Source organism: Bubalus kerabau, chromosome 3, assembly GCF_029407905.1.
Source record: "Bubalus kerabau isolate K-KA32 ecotype Philippines breed swamp buffalo chromosome 3, PCC_UOA_SB_1v2, whole genome shotgun sequence".
Taxonomy (NCBI): domain Eukaryota; kingdom Metazoa; phylum Chordata; class Mammalia; order Artiodactyla; family Bovidae; genus Bubalus; species Bubalus kerabau.
In genome coordinates this window covers 31,644,280-31,668,135 of record NC_073626.1, presented here as the reverse complement: position 1 = coordinate 31,668,135, position 23,856 = coordinate 31,644,280, and the positions used below count along the sequence as shown (strand labels likewise).

Below are 23,856 nucleotides of genomic sequence, written 5' to 3'. Positions count from 1 at the left end.
GGGATTTTCCAGGCAAGAGTGCTGGAGTGGATTGCCATTTCCTTCTCCAGGGGATCTTCCCTACCCAGTAATTGAACCCGGATCTCCTGCATTGCAGGCAAATGCTTTACCAGGGAACATTGTAAAGTAACTATACTCAAATAAAAATTAATTTTTAAAAAATGTTAAACTTCTGTTTAACCACAATTCCTATGTTCCTTTCCCCTTGCGTCACCAAGAGCTGTCAGCCTATTGCTATATTTTCACAATTATTTATTCAGGTTAAGTATAACATTTTTCCCTACAGTGAAAAAGTGAAATTGTTACTCACTCAGTTGTGTCTGACTCTTTGCAACCCTATGGAGTGTAGCCCGCCAGGCTCCTCTGTTCATGGAATTCTCCAGGCAAGAATACTGGAGCAGGTAGCCATTCCTTTCTCCAGGGGAACTTCCCAATGCAGGGATCGAACTCGTGTATCCTGCACTGCATATTCTTTACTATCTGAGCCACCTTATTTATTCAACTTAAGTATAGCATTTTCCCTATAACCCAGATACATTTCATCACCATGATCTCTGACAAACGTGTACTGGTTCCGGTTCTAGCACTGAAAAAACAGTCTCAGATTCAAGTTCAAGTCTGATCTCTACAGCTCTTCTGTTGGTCCTTAAGCAAGTTCCTTAGCCTTTAAAATAAAGCCTACTTTTCATCTATAAAACAGGCATAATAGCTCCTATCTTATAGGATAAATGTGAGAAGTCACTGCAGCCTACCAGGCTCCTCCATCCATGGGATTTCCCAGGCAGAGTACTGGAGTGGGGTGCCATTTCCTTCTCCACAATAAAGTATAAAGCTGTGTAAATAATAAACAAAAGCATCCCCAAGCTATGAAGAATTTACAAATTTAATAACCACAATGCTGACTCATTCATTCATGTCTTCCACCCCCACATAAAATAAACAGTGCTCCTGAAATTTTATGAGAAACAAACAAAAATCTGTCTCTACCACCATCCAGGACCCATTCTGGTTTAGCTTTTCCTTTTGTGAAGAGTTTCTGTGCTCTGTTGACAAAAGAGGAAGGGAAACCTGGCCCAAGAGCCATGAAACCAAATCCCAGGATGGCTCTCTAGAAACCAGCCACATGGAAGTCGACAAAAGCAGAAAACCCCTTTCATGTCACTGACACGGGTGTCAAAGTGTTCAGACTGGGTATCTACTTCCAATTTCTTACTTAGAGAGGAACTCAAAGTTGCTGATGGTTCTGACTGTGAGAATTCTGTAGAGCCAGGGTTCCCAAGCTAAGGGGGATATGCAGGGAAATATAAACTATAACATAATAGATAAAATGGAAAGTAATATGTCCCACCCACATAAGATGCCATACTTTCCAGGAAGTTCCCCATAGTTATTCAGGGGCAATGGGGCTTCATATAGAAGTCTGTGAACTTGTATAGACCCGCCCATGAGTGTTAGTTTCCTAGATGGAAATGAGTAAGAAGCATATAGTTCAAGGCCTAGTCAGCAATTAAACCTCTCCACCTCCAAATCCTCACTTCTTAAAGTAGAGACAATTTCAAAAGCACAAGCCTCAGATTCACCCCCACAAAACTAGGAAACGCTTGGTCACCTTCAATGCTTGGAAGTCTTTCTCTATGAAATTTCCGGGTACCTTTTCAAACACAAATCTTTGCTAATATGCATGATTCACAAATTAGAAAGGCTGAAGTTTTTATTTTTTTAATTTTTGAAATGTTTTTTCTTTCTTTCTTGGGTCGTGTCAGGTCTTAGCTGCCTCACATGGGTCTTTCATCGAGGTACGCAGACTCTCCGGTTGTGGTGAGTGGGCTCTCTAGTTGTGGCCCACGGGCTCCAGAACACGTGGGCTCAGCAGTTGCAGCATGGGGGCTTAGTTCCCCGACCAGGGATCAAACCCAGGTCCCCTGCATTGCAAGGCGGATTTGTAACCACTGAACCACCAGAGAAGTCCCTAGAAAAGCTGAAGTTTTTAGAATATACTTTTCCAAGAGACTGATCAAAGAGTTCTGCCTTAAACACACAGATAAGACAAGGATTAAACATACTCCAACTACTCAAGTAACAAACACCTAATATTTATTAATAAATTAGTACACTTGAAGGCATTTTTCTGATATCAGTCCCTCACCATTATACCCACAAACCCCACCCACACAAAGGGAGTCCACACCACCTTTGCGTTAGAATCCATCAACTGAGCATCAGACAGCACGTCTATAAATGGGAGCAGAGTTGCAAATATATCAGGTAAGAGTTCTTACAGCTGCAGCCATTTTTAATTAAAGTGATTGAATGAAGGAAACCCACCAAGACCAAGGCCTTGAGGGCAGACTGGACCTATTGACTATGTGTGTATAAAAAAACAAGACATCTTGTCAAGCAAAGCTGGGCAAATTCCCTTTGGAAAAGGTGCCGGTTGTCACCAGCACTTCAATTGTGACTTTCCAAAGTGCAGCAATAGGTTCCAGAACAGCTCAATCCCTAAACGATGAAGTTCAAGTTCTTTGGTGGCCTGGTTGTCAAGCCACTCGAATAGTAAAGTCGTGATGGCTCGTGAGGACTTCATGTCTCCAGCCCAGAGCAGATTAGCGTAAGGGGAGCACAAGTAATCAAGCATTCAACACGGTGTCCAGGTGAAAACCATACAATCAGCAACAGTGTGGTCAAGTTTCAGCCATGAATATGAACTATCCAAAAAGGCATATTAAAAAGATAACTCAAAATCTAATTGCATTACAGTAACTCAATGGGGTCTTACATTTCTTGAACCCTTAAGAAAATCCATAAATGACGAATAATAAAATAGTAATAATAAAAGCAGAAGTGGATTTTGAGACACGAAGATGACTTATAGCATTCATAAGATGCCATGACACTTTTGAGAAGTTAAGAGCCTCACAATCCAGTGTGTGAGAAAAGCCACACTGCCTTTGTGGTTCATTAAGTGAATTTAAAGTGCACAGAACAATTTTGAGAATACATACAAAGGCAAAACAGAGAAAATAGGGAACCTAAAAAAAAAACTTCAGTGGTGGATATTCTGAAACAGTCGAAAAGGCTTATATGCTAATTTCCCAGATGGGTTTTTAAAGAGAAAAAACTCAAAACACTGGCCATATATTCCGTTAAACACACACGCGCGTACACACACACCAAAAAAATAAAAATTAAAAAAGAAAAAAAAAACACCACCCTGCCACTAAATTGAGTAATTTCCAGAGTGCAGTATTCCTCGTGTTCTACAACAGGTCCGGAAGGTGACTATAAACAGAGTCCAGGAGGGTCTGGCTGGCTTCCTGGCTCTTGACTCCAATGATCTCAAAGAGCCGATCCAGCTTGTCCTCGGCCTGCGGAGTTTCTTCAATCACCCGCAGCTCCTCAGGGTTCAGGATGTGGAGCATGTCATCAAAAATAGGCTGCAAGTCGCAGGGGTCCAGGCGCACCTGCCGCAGCACTGTGTCCTTCTTTTCTGCAGGGAAGAGAGGGGAGAGGACAGCTGTAAAGGGACCGCGTTAGGGAACAGGAGGGTTAAGGTGACAGTGATCCCCTCCCCAGGCTGTCCCCACCCCCGACAAGGTGAGGGAGTGAGGCTCTGGCACATTGTAAACAACACGGTGGGTTTTGCCAACATTGTGCATAAGATAACAAGCAAGATTGGCCTACGGATCTGCTTGATTGGGTTGTTGATGGAACATGACATTTTGCCTGGACTCAAGTGACTTCTAAGTTCTTCTAAAACTCAGGAGGATGCTGAAATACTTTAAAAAACTTAAAGAAATGTCACTACTTTTCCCATCTGTAGTGTGTGTTAGTAAGCAAAGATCAGCCCAGTCTTTCCCCCACAAACATTCCAAGTTAATAATCAGCTTATCTGACTTTCTAATTACATTGTTATATTTTGGGCTTCCCTGATAGCTCAGTTGGTAAAAGAACCTGCCTGCAGGAGACCCCGGTTCAATTCCTGGGTCGGAAATACCTGCTGGAGAAGAGATAGGCTACCCACTCCAGTATTCTTGGGCTTCCCTTTGTGGCTCAGCTGGTAAAGAAACCACCTGCAATGTGGAAGACCTGGGTTCTGGGTTCGATCCCTGGGTTGGGAAGATCCCTTGGAAAAGGGAAAGGCTACCCACTCCAGCATTCAGGCCTGGAGAAGTACATGCGGTCGCACAGAGTTGGACACAACTGAGCGACTTTCACTTTGTTATATTTTAAAAGTAAACTTCTAAGAGCCAAGGCACATAAATAAAATAATGCTTTGTTGGGTCATATCTTAAAATGGGGTAAGAACTAAACTATTATTACCATTATAAAATGTATTCTCTAAAAGATAATATGTACCAAATTACAAACTAAAATATAAATCTTTATAAGAATAAATATATGACTATATAAAGTATAAAATATAAACATGTAAAATAGAATATATTTTATAAATATGTAAACTATAACAACATAAAATATAGCCCTTTCAGTAAAATATAACTGGTGTTACCCAAACTAGGAAATTTCTAACAAAAGTCAGTCATCAATATAGTATACCTGTTAATTCCCTACCCTGCTACTCAGAACTGCAAGTAGCAGATTATTTACCAAAAGCGTCAGTCCAGAATCTTTAAAACATTATTTGCAACCAAGCTTAACAGAGTGAATTTTAATTTGAGTCAATAAAACCTATACTCCAGACTCTCAAGATAAGTTATACTTTAAATCCCTGTGTTCTACCAGCCTGGTAAATAATTTGCAAAAAGTAAAGAAGAAAACCCTGCCAGACTACACATTATCGGACTTTCCCCGAAAACACTTGATAACATCATGAGGACTAAGGGTGACTGATACTCCTGGACACAGGCTCCCGGCCAGACAGGAGGGGCTGTAAAGATTTTCCAGGCAGGTCCCGGGTGGGTAATGACGTAGTTTCTCCCAGGCTAGCCTCACCTCAGAGGCCAGAGTAGGTCATTCAGTTGATCCTACTCCTACTGGAACGAGGAACTGATAGACGGAGAGATCCCAGGGGCTGTTCTGGAGGAGACTTAAGAACGAATGCGGGTTGCCAGCCATCTGTACCTTTGGTTATAAAGGAGCCGTTCCTGCTCAGCGCGGAGGACCCGCTGGAAGTGGAGTCGCAGCGAAGAAGGGGCTCAGACTCATCCACGAAGAAGCCCTTGTTCTTGTCCAGAGGGGACGGTTCCACTGTCAGGAGCGTGGAATTCTCAAGTTTCGTGTTGGGGCTGGGGATCGGGCTGGGGCTGAGCGGGCTGGGGCTCATGGGGAGAGCCAGCTTGTCAGTGTCCAGCTGTGGGAAGAAACAAACCATTGTGAACTACATAGTCCAAAATTATAGAAATGATAATGGACAAGAATCTGAAAAGGAATATATATATATATATATATATATAACTGAATCACTTTGCTGCACACCAGAAACTAACAGAATATGGTCAATCAACTCTGCTTCAACTGAAAACATAAACATAAAATTTTTAATTAAAAAATTATAGAGAAAAATGAAATTAAAAGCCCTTTCCAGACACTTTTTGTTCCACTTAACATTTTATAGAGAAATTCTCCCATTTTGACAGTCCATAACTTACATTATTGCTATCTAGCAATACATACACATATACTCATAAACCCTTCAAAATACACCTGAGGATTATGTATGAAGATTAAAAATGAGGAATTATGTGTATATCAAGCTGTTACCTCACAGGAGTGTAACTAGACAAGAAAGTGAAAAGGAAGATCCCCAACTTAAAATATAATTTTGTACCACTGGAAATAGGTTAGATAATATACAGCATATTCTTGTCTGTTTCGAGATGAATTTGTGTGCCCCTAAAACTCATATGTTGAATTCATAACTCCTGATACCTCAGAACATGACTATTTTGGGAGACAGGACCTTAAAGAGGTAATGAAGGTACAACTGGGCCCTCATCCAATGTGACCAATGTCCTTGTAAGAAGAGATGAGGACACGGACATACAGAGGGGAAGCCACACGAAGACACGGAGAAGATGGTCATCTTCTGCACACCATGGAGAATCAACCCTACCATTTTTATCTTAAACTTCTAATCTTCAGAATTGTGAGAAAATACACTTCGGATGCTTAAGCGTCCCTGTCTGTGATAGTTTATCATGGCAGCCCTTGCGAACGAATATACTGTTCTCTTTACAGGTAAGGAAAGAGGCCCAGAGAAGATAAGTGACTGTCTTCAGGGCACTCAGCCAGGAAGTGGCAGGACTCAGACTAGACCCTGCATCTCCTGATTCCCATTTCAAACTAGCTCCGGGACTCAATAAAACTGCGTCAAAGAATGAGAACAGGAAAACACCAGAGGCAAAAGCAGCTAGAAAGAGAAAGGGAGGACCACCCCTCTGAAACCAGTGGATGGGCTCTTAAGGATGTAGTGGAGACCATGAAGCTCGCATTCCAGGGTGGGGGGCACAGAGACAATCACAAGAAAGCCACCAAACAAGATGATTTCAGACAGAGACAGTGAGCATCATGACCACTTTGGCTGGACATCGAGACTGGATTTTAGGGAGGCAAGAATCAACGAGTGGAGACCAGGTAGGATGGCACCACGGTGGCCAGGTGAGGTATAATCGTGGCTTGTACCAGGATGCACAGGGAAGATGGGCAGAAATGACAAGTAGTATCACCCCATTTTGCAGGTGAAATGACTGAGGCCCAAGAGGGCACACAGATCCTGGGAGAAAGCCAATGTTCAGCTCAGCCCAGCTGGTTATCTCTACTTGCCCTTGTCATTTGACACCATAGGTTAGAAATGTGGCAGGCACTGGTGGCATCTCCCAGTCGGTTGACTTATCTTTTTATTTGCTCTTCTGGCTGGGAGGGATATCCGGGAGCCAGGTGGCCAGATGACACAGGGCAAGGTTCAAGGGATGATGTGTGCTCTTCCCAGAGCTGTTAATCACCCTCATTATAAACCTCATGACTCGACTCCATGCATGTCAAGTGAAACACTTTCAAGTTCCTCAATCAGGAGGACACTGACCCTCATCTCAAAGCGTGACGCTGACCAGTGGTAAAATGCACAAAGAAAAGCACAACTGCTTCTTTGACAACCTCTGAGCCCAGATAAATTCTTGCAACTGAGTGCAGATTCTGAAGACCTCTGATGATGGCACGTCTAATGTCCCAACAGCATCTGTCCCCTGTACAAACCACCAACATCCTGCTTCTGCTTCCAGTGCAAGCTTAAGATTTGGGTAACATGCATTCCCACCAGTCCCCTTCTGATCCACAGCCGAGCTTTACAGATAGTTTTGTTTTTTTTTTTAATGTGGACCATTTTTAACGCCTTAGTGAATTTGTTACAATATTGTTTCTGTTTCATGTTTTGGTTTTTTGGCCTGAGGCATGTGGTATCTTAGTTCCCTGACCAGGGATCTAATCTGTACCCCCTACACTGGAAGGGCAAGTCTTAACCACTGGACCACCAGGGAAGCCCTTATAGATATGCTTTGAAGATCTGAATTCATTAGGCCTTGGCATGTGCCCCTCCTCCTTGAAAATGCACATGGCCATTCATGAACTCAATTAGACAAAGAACACTTGTCTACACTCCAGTACCCAGATAAGCCAGTCAGCCAATATATATAGTGCGCTATTCTTGCTTTAAAAAGAAATTCCCACCCACAAGTCACATGCCAACAGACTAAGAAGTCCACCCACCTGTTTCCTGAACTCAGTTCATTATTTAATTTCCCCCCCATTTTTACCAAAGGATCTTATCAGTGGAAATTAAGCACATGATTCCCAACACAATTTGGAAAGACAGAATGCTGAAGCGGTGCTGTCCAATCATTAGCAGTGAGTCGAGTGAATGGGAAAATGCCACCAGGAATGGTTTTAGCATCTCCACAATAGCGCTCACAATCGACTGTTTGACAAGCATCTTTCTAGAAAATCAGTTTTGCTACCAAGTAGAGATATCTGTTACTAGGTACAAGATACACAGTAGTTGGTTGCATTCCAGATTTCTCTAGAGTTACCTGCATTTTTTTGCCTATCAGAAAAAAAAAAAAAAGAAAAAACTGCCCCTAGAAACTTCTTTCCTCCCTTTATTTTCCTGTTGACAATATCTATCAAAATTGGTTTGCAACACTGAAACTCAAACAGTGTATTACCTGTGCTTTCTCTAACAAGAAATTGAGGCTTGGACTTCCGTGGTGGTACAGTGGATAGGAGTCCACTGCCAAAGCAGAGGACATGGGTTTGGTCTCTGGTCCGGGAAGATGCCACATGCTGTGGAGCAACTAAAGCCTATGCTCAACAAATACTGAGCCTGTGCTCTAGGGCCTGCGAGCCTCAACTACTGAAGACCAGGCGCCTAGAGCTTGTGCAACAGCGTTTCTACTACAATGAGAAGCCCGAGTACTGCAACGAAGAGTATCCCACGCTCACCACAACTAGAAAGCCCCCATACAGCAAGGGAGACCCAGTGCAACCAAAAATAATAAACAACAACAAAAAAGAAATTGGGGCTTCAGGATGTGTGTAATAATTAATTCTTTATCAGTTCAGAAAGTTCATGGTTCAGTATTGAGTTTATAGCAAATAAAGAGCACTTATAAAAAGATTCAGGTACTAAAAAAGAAGACAAATGCTCTAAACAAGAAAGCCAGATGTCTACAGAAACAGGCTATATCCTCCTGGAAAAGATCTGAACATAAACTTATCAAAATATTCACAAAAGAGATCCTGAGTAACTTAGTTTATTCCTTTTTCTTCTTTAAGCTTTCCAAATGCTCTACAGGGACATTAACTTTTTTTCATTAATTCTTTTACTGAAGGATAATTGCTTTACAGAATTTTGTTGTTTTCCGTCAAACCTCAACATGAATCAGCCATAGGTATACATATATTCCCTCCCCTTTGAACTTCCCTCCCATCTCCCGCCCCATCCCACCCCTCTATATTGATACAGAGCCCCTCTACAGGGACATTAATTTTTATAATTAGAAAAACAATGTTATTTTTAAAACACACTCACCACTGGTAAGTGTGTTTTCCCTCTGTTAACTTGAAAATGTGGCTATAATAGTTCTTATTTTTATTGACAGCCATGGAACAGGACAGCTGGAAAATCATCTACTTGACTGAGCACCTCTCTGTACTTTTCTTAAGCGTTCACAGGTACAGAAGGACAATAGTCCTCCCAACTTATTGCAGCGAGGCAAATACTGACTTAAAGGCCTCTGGGAAAACTTGGCCAGTAAAGGCAATGGATCCACCAGATAGCTATCTGAAGTTCCTTTGGAGAAACTTGAATAGTAGAGTTGTTTTTGCTCTATAGCCATGAGGTAATCATGCTAACTTAGAAGACTCAGTTGAGAAGTAAGGGTTAGACAGAAAGACAGACCAAAAAGGGGGAGGGAGCAGGGACTGTGAGGAGAGAGCTTCCCAAGTAGCCCAAATCTATATGGGTCTATGGTGTGAAGTTCAAGACCACACGATTTGACATAGACTCCCCTCTTCACATACATACATTACCATAGATGAAACAGATGATCAACAAGGACCTACCATGTAGCACAGGGAACTCAGTATTCTGTAATAACATCTACAGGAAAAGAATCTAAGCAACAATATCACAATATATGTGGATGTATAACTGAATCACTTTGCTATACACCCGAAACTAACACCACATTGTAAATCAGCTAAACCCCAATGATTTTGGCCAAATGAACCCCAAATGTTCTCCTGATTAGTTTCCATGCAAATGCACTCTGTCCTTCCAGATACTGTATTTATTGGTCCAAACTGATAAGAAAAGAGAGATAAGTGGTTCACCGTACTTGACACCTGAGTCATACCTAAAGCTTCACTGCTGACTACTTGCCTTTCTGATTTACCAGAACCACTGAGTACAAGGAACCAACCAAAGAGATTAGGTACACAAGCTATTGACTGAGATTTGTGGCCTTGAATGTTTCTGGGTTACAGAGGCTTGGGCAGCGTTGCTGAGAACAATGATGTAACTTGTCCCAGGTAGCACCGGAAAGAGCAAACTCTAGTTTATTCTTGCAACCCACCCCTCCCTCCCTCAACCAGCTCCCCAAATCCACCTGCCCATTTTGGGTGTGCAGTCAAATCACAACCTGAAACGGAAGCTCAAAACTCACTCCCCTCTTAACATACATATACTACCATAGATAAAGCAGATGATCAACAAGTACCTACCATGTAGCACAGGGAACTCAGTATTCTGTAATAACATCTACAGGAAAAGGATCTAAACAACGATATCACAATATTCATGGATGTATAACTGAATCACTTTGCTATACACCCGAAACTAACACCACATTGTAAATCAGCTATACCCCAGTGAAAAATTAACTCTCCTCTTTTAATATCAAACCAAAACTCACTTCCCTGTTGACTGGCCTTTCCTAGGATGACGCACTGTGGAAGCCTGACGTGTTTCTCCAGCCCCAGGGATGGTGGAGCCGTGGATGCATAAGATGTAGTTATGGCGAGGGTGGTAAATCAACAAAACAAGGGTTTGAGAAGACTTTGCTTCTCTCCTGTGATGGAACAGCATCCCTGAGGATACTCTGCAAACATGAGAGGGTGGAGGACTCCAGCCCCAGAAGCCTTCTTTTCAGCATGTTTCATGATCTTCATAGCCAGCTCCTAAGAATCAAAGTCATGCCAATCCTGGAACATCATGGCAAGGGAAGAAAAGAAACCTATGGATAACTAGCTGTGTGGTCTTAGAAAAACCTTGTCCCTTTTCAGACTTGTTTCCTCATTTCTAAAAGAATAACGTTACTCTAGGTCATCTCTCGTCACAGTGTCTCGCTTATTGTTTGTCTCACCACGGCTTTTTCGTTCTCTCCCCTCACCACCTGCAGACCCCCCAGCTCCCTTTCTCCTTCCAAGTTACTCCCACTGGTTCCTCAACTAAGCTTTAGCACTGAGTTATTTTCAATTACTACCCAATTACAATCTCCCCGTGGTTGTACAATCTGTTTTCATAAAACTAATTAACAACTTTGACGCATCAGTGATCTCCTGAAATGAAGCCTTAATTACCCAGCCTGAATGCCCCTTGCCAATCTGCCAAAATGGTTCAACTTAACCCCTTGGCTCCTGGCATCACCCAGTCAGATTCCATAAGACCCTTCTCTCTCCCCTCTGTAGCCAAATATGCCTAATAGGGTTAAGGAGAAAGCACCTTACAATCAAAAGTCTCCCTTCCAACTGAACCTTCCCTCCAGATTTCATCCAATACTTAGAAAGTAGGAAGAATTCTTATGCCACATTTGTGAAAATTTCTATCGCTTAAAGATGGTTTTCAAAAACACATTTGCTAAATTCAATGGAAACTAATTGTTATTCCATCTGAGTTGACCAGCTTGTTACTCAGTTCCAGTAAACAAAAAAGGACTTAAAAAAACGTCATCATCAATGCTCAGCTAAATGATGCAACACGAATATACAAATCTATTTGATGCTAAGGTAGCTCTTATTAGCTCCATTTTACAGATGAGCAAACCATGGCTCAAAGGGGTTTAAGTAACCTGCCCAAGATGACAGAAGCCACTGTTATTTTCTCCAAAGCTCCAGATGTGATTCTAATGAGCAGCCATGTTTAAAAACAACTGGACTATATGGTCATCTTTTACTTTCATTGTTTGTTTACTTTTTCTGTTTCATGTTTAGTGCTCCCATCTCATTTACGTTCTCCAGTTTCTCTGTCTCTCGTTGTTGTTCTTTTTCAAGCTTTTATCAAGTGTAATAGAAAAGCATTTGTACACACAAATACATAAATAGTATTATAATGTAATATATATTTTAGAAAACTTCTCCATTTTTGTCTAGCTAAAAAATTTATGACATTTTGATTCCACTTGTTTAACTAAGTATGACTAGAATACTAAATTTCTAATTTATATTCACTCAAAATTTCGATACAGTTCCACTTATTCAGACATCTAGTGTTACTGCTAAAAGGCTAGAAAGCTTACTATCTAGTGATTTAAAAAAGAATTGAATGAGGTTTGAAACTTCTAATCCAATTCTGAGAATATACAGAAATACTATGTTGTAAAAAAAAACAAAAAACAAAAAAAAAACAGGAAATTAATGTGATACAGTATTATTAACTAAAATACAGATTTTGATAAAATTTCACTCACACAAAAATATGATGTCACAATTACATTTAAAATATATTTTAAAACTGTGGGCTTCCTTGATGTCTCAGTTGGTAAAGAACCCGCCTGCAATGCGGGAGACCCCAGTTTGATTCCTGGGTTGGGAAAGTCCACTGGAGAAGGGATAGGCTACCTACTCCAGCATTCATGGGCTTCCCTTGTGGCTCAGCTGGTAAAGAATCCACTTGCAATGCAGGAGACCTGGCTTCGATCCTTGGGTGGGGAAGATCCCCTGAAAAAGGGAAAGGCTACCCACTTCAGTATTCTGGCCTGGAGAATACCATGGACTGTACAGTCAAAAGAGTCGGACACAACTAAGCGACTTTCAGTTCAGTTCAGTTCAGTTGCTCAGTCGTGTATGACTCTTTGTTACCCCATGAATCGCAGCACGCCAGGCCTCCCTGTCCATCACCAACTCCCGGAGTCCACCCAAACTCATGTCCATCAATTCGGTGATGCCATCCAACCATTTCATCCTCTGTCGTCCCCTTCTCCTCTTGCCCTCAATCTTTCCCAGCATCAGGGTCTTTTCAAATGAGTCAGCTCTTCCCATCAGGTGGCCAAAGTGACTTTCACTTTCACTTAAAATCTGTAGTTGTTTCTTAGAAAATTAAATGAAGAATTCTCATGTAAGTCCGCAATTCCACTTATGCATATGTATCCAAAATAATTGAAATCTTGGAATTAAACAGATACTTGTACACCAATGTTTAGAGCAGCCAATTCCCAATAGTCAAAAGGTGCAAACAGCCTAAATGCCCATCAACAGGCTAATAGTTAAACAAAATGCTGTTTATACATATAGGGAATATTATTCAGATTTTAAAATGGAATGAAATTCTGATACATGCTGCAACATGGATGACCCTTGAAACTGTTAATGCTGAATGAAACAGACCAGACACAAAAGATTAAAAATTACATGATTCTACTGATAAGACACACATAGAATAGGCAAATTCACAGAGACAGAAAGTAGAACAGTAGTTACCAGAGACTGAGGAGCAAAGATCATGTGTCATATTCAATGGGCAGAGAGTTTCAGTTTGGGATGATGAAAAAGTTCTGGAGATGGATGATAAAGGTTCACAGCACTGGGAATAGACTTAATCCCTCTGAATTATACACTTAAAAATGATTAAAATAGTAATTTCATGTTACGTGTATTTTACCACAAAACTTCAAAAAAAAAGATCAGGTTTGATCTAGTTTTCATCCAAGTTAATCCTCTTTGCTGTGTCATATCACTTGCCTGTCTAGACTCACTGTATTTACAGATACTGACAAACTCTGTAAACTCAATACAAAGATATCACATGACCACAGGGAGTTGCTCTGCCCTGTCCATCAGACTGCAGGAGCCAGAGGACCCATAACTCAATGGCAGATCTTGCACCCAGGCTGGATGGCTGCCCGGAGGTAAAGATGAGAGATTATGTAAATACCAGATACTTCAACTGTGGCCAATAACCTTGTTTTCTATTAGAAAATATTTCAGATCCCAACAGACCAGTGACTACTTAAAAAAACACAGATTCAATTTCCACTAAAGGTCTATCTCAAATGAATTACAGTCACAAATAAAGAGATAACTACAACTATTTAAGGATGATGATATTATCTCAAGCTTGTTTCCCCCACTCTCCCAGCTGCCAACATCAAATTAAATTTCATGACCTTTGATAGGTCTACGTAGGTATGTAAGACCGGGTTCTGATAAAAAACGAGCACTTTCCTCCTTACCATACAAGTATCTCTTGATACTGGAATCTATGTGGTTCCTATGTTTAGAGAAAAGGAATTCAGATAATAAGAAAGGTTTTGTTACCCAAAGTTATGTGGTTCCTGGACTTCAGATCTAAATGAGAGTTCAGATAATGATGGTTACCAGCCCCACCTCCTCAAAACATGTACCTGAATCTATTTAATTCCTAAGTTCAGATACTAAAGAATTCCTGTACAAGATGATTTCTCCTTTAAAAAAAATCCCACCTCCAATAAAAGGGGAAAATTTCGTTAAAGTCCCTGCTGATAGGAAACAGTGACTTGAATAAAGTCACTGTTTCCTATCAGCAGGGACTTTAACGAAATTCTGAGTGTGAATTCTTGTTTCAATACAATCCAGAGAAAGGGGTCATGAGAAGTAGCAGCCAAGTTTACTCAGGAAAAATTTTTGCAAACATAAAGAAAAAAGAGGAAACTGAGAAGACGATGATTCCTAAACCTTTAAAAGAAAGGTTGGCAGTTCTAACAAATTTGGAGGGAAGTCTTACAGAAAGAAACGTGGAGTGGAAATATACATATACACATACACACACATAAACATAAATAAAGCAAAGATGTCAAAACATAATTTTCAATCTAGGTGGTAGGTTATGCATGTGCGTTGTACTATGCTTTAATTTTTCTTTGTTTCCTGAGTCTTTTTTTTAAAAGGGCGGACAATAAATACATAAAGAAGGGCTATGGGCCAAATAACCTGAAGGCAAAAATTCCCCAAACTTTTCCTAAGCTTCTGACTGTTAACTGCTTTGTCGATCTTCCTTCATAACTTCTCCCGCCCAGCCCAGATTATAGGAAAGGGAAGCAAAGAGGGGCTTCTATTGCATAACTAGGGGACAGAGCTAACATTTAAATCTAAATCATCAACTGGCAAGCGATGATTGCCACTAAGACACTGGCAATGATTGCAGCTAAGACACTGCAGCCTTAATGCTTTCTAGATCTCCTTTATAGAGGTCAGGAGATGGAAGCAGCAACAGAAGTACAATGTCAAGATGCCAAGATGTTCAAGGTCCCTGGGAACCCCCGTGCCAGACAACAGAGGTGGCAGAGTTGAGTGAACACTAAAATATGCATTTCCCAGGTGAGCTGCAAGCCAATAGCAGAACGTGCGGAACAAACTCACCCACCCTCAGGAACCTCTCAGGATTAACTTGACCCAAACATGCCAAAACCACTCGAGTATTATTTTGAAAGACACCCTCAACCCACCCTAGATTGGTCCAAGCACAGAATAATTCAAAAATTGTGTTTCAACCGCAACCTTACTTAAGATTCTATATAAACATCAGCCCAGGTTATATAAGCATCACCAACTCAATGGACATGAATCTGAGCAAACTCCCAGAGACAATGAAGGATAGGGGAGCCTGGCGGGCTACAGTTCATGGGGTCGCAAAGAGGAAGACACGACTTAGCCACTGAACAATAACAGGTTAGCTGGCCATGGTGAGTTTCTCCTTTAAGCATCTCAAGCCCCTGCCTTGACTGGCAGTCTTATATAGTCTTATATAGACTATACATAGGCTCTTAAATAGTCTTATATGTGGTGGTTTAGCCCCTAAGTCGAGTCCAGACTCTTGCAACCCCATGGACTGAAGCCTGCCAGGCTCCTCCATCCATAGGCTTTTCCAGGCAAGAATACTGGAGTGGGGTGCCATTTCCTGCTCCAGGGGATCTTCCTGACCCAGGGATCAAACCCTGGTCTCCTGCACTGCAGGCAGATTCTTTACCAACTGAGCTACGGCCAGGGAAGCCATCTGTCTATAGTCGTATATATACATGCCATTTGCTAATCCCGATCTTAAGAGTTCATTTCAAAACTGAATCCCAAGGGCTAAAAAACTAGCCACATTTAAGCCAAGGTGTGGTTGCTAGCCAAGGCTTGCCTTAAGCAAGAGAACTTAAGAAAATTGGGTGCGCAGGGTAACAGGCACAGGAAGCCACAAGCAATGCGGTATAAAGCTGCCAGAGCTGGTAAGAACCAGCTGGCTCCGGAGGGAGGCGCGGAGGGCGTGGCCGCCCAGCGGCGGAGCGCGTGTGTGTCTGCAAGCTGTCCAGGCTTCTGACATCAACCCTGAGCTGACTCACCAACCGGCTTTCTCAAAAAACGGAAGTGAGGAGAGTAAGTCAGGGGGCGCTCCCTGAGTTCACAGCTGGAGCCAGCTCACAATCAAATACATCGCCCAGCCTTACAAGGGCTCAGCCCCCATCATTACAGGAGGAGTTGGCCCTGTTGGAAACGACAGGTTTCCCTAAACCTCACTCAGTGAGACCTATTGCTCATTAGGAAGCCTTTCCCACACACAAAAAAAGTCTTGGGACTACTCTAATCACGAAAAAAAGATTGCAAGAATCATAACCTTGCCTTAAGACACGATAGAAGTATCCAACTATATAAAAAGAGGTCTGGTGAATTTAAAATTTGCCAGGTACCTGTGTACTTAAGATATGTATAGACACCTATTGTGCAGTAGCTTTGATCCTTTAATTGGGGTTTATTAATCCTATGGTAGGCTTTCCAGGCGGTGTGCTTAGTCGAGCTCGACTCTTTGCGACCCCATGGACTGTAGCCCACAGGCTCCTCTGCCCATGGGGGTTCTCTAGACAAGAATACTGGAATGGGTTGCCACACCCTCCTTCAGGGGATCTTCCCAACCCAGGAATTGAACGCTGGTCTCCCGCACTGCAGGCAGATTCTTTGCCATTTGAGCCACCAGGCAACCCTGCACTCCCCCTCCCCCCAGGTGGTGCTAGTGGTAAAGAACCCACCTGCCAATGCAGGAGAGGTAAGAGATGTGGGTTTGATCCCTGGATCAGGAAGATCCCCTGGAGGAGGGCATGGCAACCCACTCCAGTATCCTTGCTTGGAGCATCCCATGGACAGAGGAGCCTGGTGGGCCGACGGAGGACTGAAGCGATTTAGCATGCATGCAGACAATCAATCTTATGGTATTGATCCACCCAACCAGAGGCTGAGGTATTGTTCCAAAGGGCCTTTGGTAGCTGCCAGTAAGTTATTTTAATATTTGTCTTAAAGTTAACAAGTATTATAATGAAATAGTCTACATGATGCTAAATAAAGGCTTTAGAATGGTTTTTTAAATAAGTGTGGACAGAAAATAATTCCATAAAAACACATGACCTTGAAATAAGTAGGCTGAAGCTGATCTTTGACTCAAATTCTCTGAACTTCCCAAATCTGATTAAATTAGTGTCATTTAATAAAAATCTTAGTTGAATTTATGCCATTAGAATTAGACTATATGTGGTACACAGTGCATGGTACAGGTGCAAAGGGATTTCTGAAAATACTTTCCCCTCACTAATCAATGATGTCAGCTTCTCATTTTCCTTCCAGTGTTAACTGTTACCAACTCCCCATGTATTCTTCCAGAATAGTCTACACTTACACCCATCTGGTAGGTACATATATTCTTCACCCTATTCCAGAACTTCTCTTTCATTCTTTACAATTTTTTTTTACAATATGGTGGCACAGTTTAGGTCCATACTGTTCTGTACCTTGCACTTTTTTGTTTAAAAATGTTTCTTGAGGTTAAGCACATAAAGAGCTGACTCACTGGTTTTGATAAATGCATACGGTTCCACTGTATGGATGTTCCAGAGCTGACATAACCAGTTCTCTATTGAAGGGTATTTGTGTCGCCTCTACCTTTTTGTTACTAGCAAGTGATGCTACAATGAATAATGTACCTGCACCATTCTGCACATATGTAGGATGTATGTAAGGATGTATGTCGGATGAGGTGGAGGAGGGGTGGATTGGGGGGTTGGGATTAGCAGATGCAAACTACTACATAGAAAATGGACAAACTACAAGGTCCTATTGTATAGCACATGGAACTATACTCAATATCCTGTAATAAACCATAATGGGAAAGAATAAGAAAAAGAATGTGTGTGTGTATATTATACATATATATATATATAGAACTGAAACACTTTCTTGTACAATAGAAATTAATACAACATTGATTTACAATATACCACAATAAAGTAAATTTTAAAAAAGAACATATGTAAGATGTATTCCTAGGAGTGGGCTCCATGGTCAAAACACATGTATTTTAGTACATGCCAGATGGCCCTCCACTGGGGCAGGCTCCTGTGCACACCCATTCGCCATGGATACTGTTCCACCTTCTTTATTCCCTTTACAACACAAGAGTGGAGTTATACCTTTCTCTTTTTGCCAGTCTAAGAGGTTAACATTACATCTCAGTGCAGGTTTCAATTTGAATTTTTCTATTTTGAGCAAGGTTACAAAAAAAAAATCCCTATACCTTTAAGAGCCTTCAGGATTTCTTTTCTGTGCACGCGCTTGTTCACAAACCATCCATTTTTCTTTTGGATGGTTGGTTTCTTAATTAACTTGCAAAAATCCTTCATTATTAAAGGAAATTAACCCTATATTGCAAACAACTTTCCCAGTTATTATTTTGTCTTTGGTTTGTATATGGTGTTTTCTGGCTCATATACATATTAAGTAGTTGAATTTTTCTTGTATGGCTTCTGTGTTTCATATCATTCTCAAAAGACACTTACTTATTGTGTAAATAAGTGATTATAAAAACCAAACACTTCCTCCATCTATTTCCCTAGTACTTTTTTCCCTAAGCCATTTTAATGGTTGGTCGTTTCAGCCTGCCCCTGACTCTGCCCAAACTGTGGATAAATCAAAGTTTCTTCTGTTAAAAAAAAAAATTAATGGGGAAATCAGAAATGACAGCTGTCTCTCCCCCAAGGAAATGGTGAAGAATAAGCAATTACCAGATGGTGCTAGTGGTAAAGAACCCGCCTGCCAATGCAAGAGACAAAAGAAACTCGGGTTCGATGCCTGGGTTGGGAAGATCCTCTGGAGAAAGGCGTGGCAACCCACTCCAGTATTCTTGCCTGGAGAATCCCATTTTCAGAGGAGCCTGGCGAGCTACAGTCCATAGAAGCACACCGAGTCGGATACAAATGAAGCGACTGAGCACGCACGCACAAGTGATCAAAACAATGAAATTAACTAGTGTACAATAAAGCCTACTGCTGACTGAAATATAATTCCTTAACAGTCAGTGTATATGCTTTTAGCACTTGGGTTATAACAGATGAAGAGACAAGTCTCATGAACATAGGATGGAGAAGCTAGGCCAAAACCGTAAGATATTAAACTTTGTCTGAATATGAGTTTTGGCTTTAAAAAAACAAAATATGACATCCAGCACTGGTAATTCATGGAGAAAGCAAGCTTCTTTTCACAATATTGATTCTGTTTCTCTCGAATGCACTTTTTGAGGAAGCCAGTAAGGATGTGGATTAAAGGGGCAAAAAATAGTTTTACCTCCCACTCCCCATCTCTATCATCCACCGATAGACTCAGCCTTTTCTGAATGTAGAGACACCGTCCCAAGAAAAAAAGAAAAGCCCATTTCAAGTCCTCTGTATGGCCATTTCACAGAGGATATTCCAACATCTGGCTCACACATGCACCCCTCCTATAAAATGCCGGCATCTTGAGCGATGATTCTGTTTTTGTGTGTTTTGGTGTGTGTCTGTTTTGTTTTTTTAATATAATTTTGAAAGGTTACTTTTCATTTACAGCTATTACAAAATATCGGTTATATATCCTTTTAGCCTATCTTACACCCAATGGTTTTACCTCCCTCTCCCCATCTCTTATTTTGCTCCTCCCTGCTTCCCTTCCAAACTGCTAGTTTGTTCTCTATTATCTGTGAGTCTGATTCCTTTTTGTTGTATTCACTTGTTTGGTGTATTTGTTTAGATTCCACATATAAGTGATTTATATAGTGTTTGTCTTTCTCTGTCTGATTTATTTCACTAAGCGTAACACCCTCCAAGTCCACCACGTTGCTGCAAATGGCAAAATTTCATTCTTTTTTTTTTAATGGCTGAGTGGTATTCCATTGTATATAATGTGTGTTTTCATTTAGTATCTCTAGTGCCTAGTACAGACATTGAAACAAAATGGGTGTTCCTTTAATGTTTGCTAAATAAATTGCTTGTGTCAAACCATCCCACCTTTAAAGGCTACTAAAGGGACTTCCCCGGCAGTCCAGTGGATAGGACTCTGTGCTTCTACTTGCAGGGAGCACATGTTCAATCCCTAGTTGGGGAACTAAGATCCTGCATGCCACGTGGTGCCACCAAACACAAAAATTCATTAATAAAAATGTAAAGGCTACTAAAAAAAAAAAAAGAAAGCATGTCTAAGTATGTGTGTGTTAAGGAGGGAGGGTATAGCCAGTCCCAAGATCCCAAGAATCTGTTTCCCAGACTTTTCTGTCACCTGTCACACTTCAAACGCTTTAACATGTCTGAAATTGGGCTGTATCTAACAACTATAATTCACAATGTTTTCATTGCTTTCTTAGTGGTACCTATAATAATGGTACATACATGGCTGACACAGCTTTCAACAAAATACAGAAATATATGTTAATTCTAATACCTGTTTCTCACAGGGCCATGAAGCTTGCTAGATGAAAGCAGATGCCAAGCACCTAGAGAGTGTTTGGGACACGGCAGGTATGTGGCAAACACTGGTTCACTTTCTCCATAACATGCATTTACAGAAAGTAGAGTGCTATTGCTTAAGTCAAAAAAGGAGTGTATGGAATTCAAATTCCAACCATAAAACAGTAGCTAAGATGTATTGAGCCCCACTAGTAGATGTCAAGTGCAGGCCTGGGCATGTACAATCATTATCTCTACTATTTACATGCTATTTCACCAGATGTTTATGAGACAAAGGTCTAATTGTTGGTTATGTCAGCTCCTTTTGCTAGTTCTTGGAGATTCAAAGTTCCAACCCCTGCACTTGATGTGAAGTGAGACACTGAAGCCTCATTCTTGCACCTTTCCTATTACAGAACAATGAATGTTCCGATAAGCTTGCTACTGAACCAAATGAAACAAAATTCCAAGTAAAATACATGTTCTTTGTATACTCAAAAGTTTGAGAAGACCTTAGTGTAAAAAAAACAGATGGGGCTCCCTGGGCAGAAACCTCATGAGAAAGTCTTGGACAAGAAGACCAAAATATAATCTTGAAATTATTGAAAGAAATTGAAGGAATTCTTGAAAGAAATTAGAATCTGTCCTAAAAAAAAACAAAAAACCAAACCTTTCAAATAGAAATGTGCCAAAGAACTAAATAGACATTTCTCCAAAGAAGACATACAGATGGCTCACAAACACATGAAAAGATGCTCAACATCACTCATTATCAGAGAAATGCAAATCAAAACCACTATGAGGTACCATTTCACACCAGTCAGAATGGCTGTGATCCAAAAGTCTACAAGTAATAAATGCTGGAGAGGGTGTGGAGAAAAGGGAACCCTCTTACACTGTTGGTGGGAATGCAAACTAGTACAGCCACTATGGAGAACAGTGTGGAGATTCCTTAAAAAACTGGAAATAGAACTGCCTTACGATCCAGCAATCCCACTGCTGGGCATACACACTGAGGAAACCAGAAGGGAAAGAGACACGTGTACCCCAATGTTCATCGCAGCACTGTTTATAATAGCCAGGACATGGAAGCAACCTAGATGTCCATCAGCAGATGAATGGATAAGAAAGCTATGGTACATATACACAATGGAGTATTACTCAGCCATTAAAAAGAATACATTTGAATCGGTTCTAATGAGGTGGATGAAACTGGAGCCTATTATACAGAGTGAAGTAAGCCAGAAAGAAAAACACCAATACAGTATACTAACGCATATATATGGAATTTAGAAAGATGGTAACAATAACCCTGTGTACGAGACAGCAAAAGAGACACTGATGTATAGAACAGTCTTATGGACTCTGTGAGAGAGGGAGAGGGTGGGAAGATTTGGGAGAATGGCATTGAAACATGTAAAATATCATGTATGAAACGAGTTGCCAGTCCAGGTTCGATGCATGATACTGGATGCTTGGGGCTAGTGCACTGGGACGACCCAGAGGGATGGAATGGGGAGGGAGGAGGGAGGAGGGTTCAGGATGGGGAACACATGTATACCTGTGGCAGATTCATTTTGATATTTGGCAAAACTAATACAATTATGTAAAGTTTAAAAATAAAATAAAATTAAAAAAAAATGTATACATTTGTTCTTATTTTCTAGGTATATTGTGGTGGGTTGAGTACCCTTATCTTCTGATGTTATAATTCCTCATGCACACTTTTATTACAACACTTGCCTATGCCACTAAATTGTCATTATTTGCACACGTGTCTCCATCTCGGTGAGTGAGCTGTTGAAAGGCACACACCTTTCCTTCTTTACATAGTACTAGGCACACAGCTGCTGCTCAACAAAAGATTATTGACTAACTGAATGAAACCATGGAGTATGACAATAAGTAGAATGGTCTGAAATGTCATTAAATGTCTAAAGGCTTCTTCATAGGCCTGGCTCCTTTGTACACAACCACCACCTTAAACACAAGCATTGCTCAAAGTATCTGGCCTTTCGTGTGTCAGCATGCCTTTACAGGGTCGGCTTCTCACCATACTGCAAGTTCCCCAGAACCCACAGTCACACTCTGCAAATTAAGTAACTTGACCTGAAATGACCCCCATGCAGTGGCCACACAGCAGAAGTCAGGGGCTCAATACATGCCAGTTTAGCTAACATCTCAAGGCCTTAAGACAGTAATCCCTGTTTTCTAAGAGACGGTCAACTGGCAAGTTAAGGACAAATCTGAAAAGCCAAAAAGTCAACAGCTAATGGTACAGCTGGTATTTGCCTCCACTCGCCCTCACTATATTAAATTTCTGAGAAGAGCTGCTCTCAGACAACGTAGATCAAGACAGCTGCATCCTGTAGCTGATAAAAAAAAAATCAGTAACTATAGTTCCTTTTTCAGCAGAAGCAGTGGTACTGTCCTCACAGACAGAACGCCAGTGCTCATCATCTCACGGTTAAGATTCTCCCAGCGGATTACACAGAGCAAAACCACTCAGTCTCCAACACAGAGTCCACTATGGTTGAGAGAGAGAAAACTCTGTCCCTGGGACCAAGGTCTCCAATGTGGTTTCTGGAAAGGATTAAGAATTTCTAACAAAGAATCATCCTACTACGTAGACATTAACCACAACAATACTGGTTTCAGATTCACCAGTTCATCAATAAAACCATACATTACAGTATGGTTTTAATCTAGCTAATCTCATGAAAGGAGGGAGAGAGGGCTGAGACACCCTAAACCCTCTGCCTGATCAACACCAACCCTTTATATTTGTGAATCTCTGGTCAAAGCAGGCAGCTAAAGTGATGCTTTATACTATTTTAAATGATTGTGGTTGTTTTTAATATGATCATTCCCTTTTATTGAAATGCAGCTGATTTACAATGTTGGGTTGGTTTCCGATGTACAGCAAAGTGATTCATTTTCACAGATACTTCCTTTCTCATATTCTTTTCCATTATGGTTTATTACAAGATATTGAATATATTAATAGTTCCCTGTGCTACATGATAGGACCTTGTTTATCATTTTTAAATGTACATAAAATTCCTTTTCCCTCCCTTTCGCAAAATGAAACTCTAAAGGAAGGCTGGGAAATTCAAATTACCACGACTTCTGAACCTAGCCAGTAAGCATCATTTTCATATCCTACGTTTTTACATCCCATAGTTTAACAAGCCATTATCTGATTTAATGCTATAAAAAAATTACCACTTGAATTCCCATTTTAAATAGAAAAATAGGAGACAGAGAAATCATTTGCCTAAGGTTTCCTATAGAGAAAGAAGCAAGTCCAAGATGAGGGGGGAAGAAAGGAAAACCAGTATACTGGGTAAGCCTATTTGAAAATAAAAAG

General features: G+C 40.9%; 1 protein-coding gene across 1 annotated transcript in view; it reads right to left on the bottom strand.

Moving 5' to 3' along the window:
- Positions 1-2,074: 2,074 nt before the first annotated feature.
- The window catches only part of TNFRSF21 (TNF receptor superfamily member 21), a 66,511-nt gene continuing 44,729 nt past the window's right edge, over positions 2,075-23,856 (bottom strand). Inside the window, exons 5-6 of the mRNA XM_055571243.1 lie at positions 5,083-5,311; positions 2,075-3,487 (exon numbers count right to left, since the gene is read on the bottom strand). Coding sequence (XP_055427218.1) covers positions 3,258-3,487; positions 5,083-5,311 — 459 coding nt within the window. The 3' untranslated portion in view covers positions 2,075-3,257. The remainder of the gene's footprint in view (positions 3,488-5,082; positions 5,312-23,856) is intronic.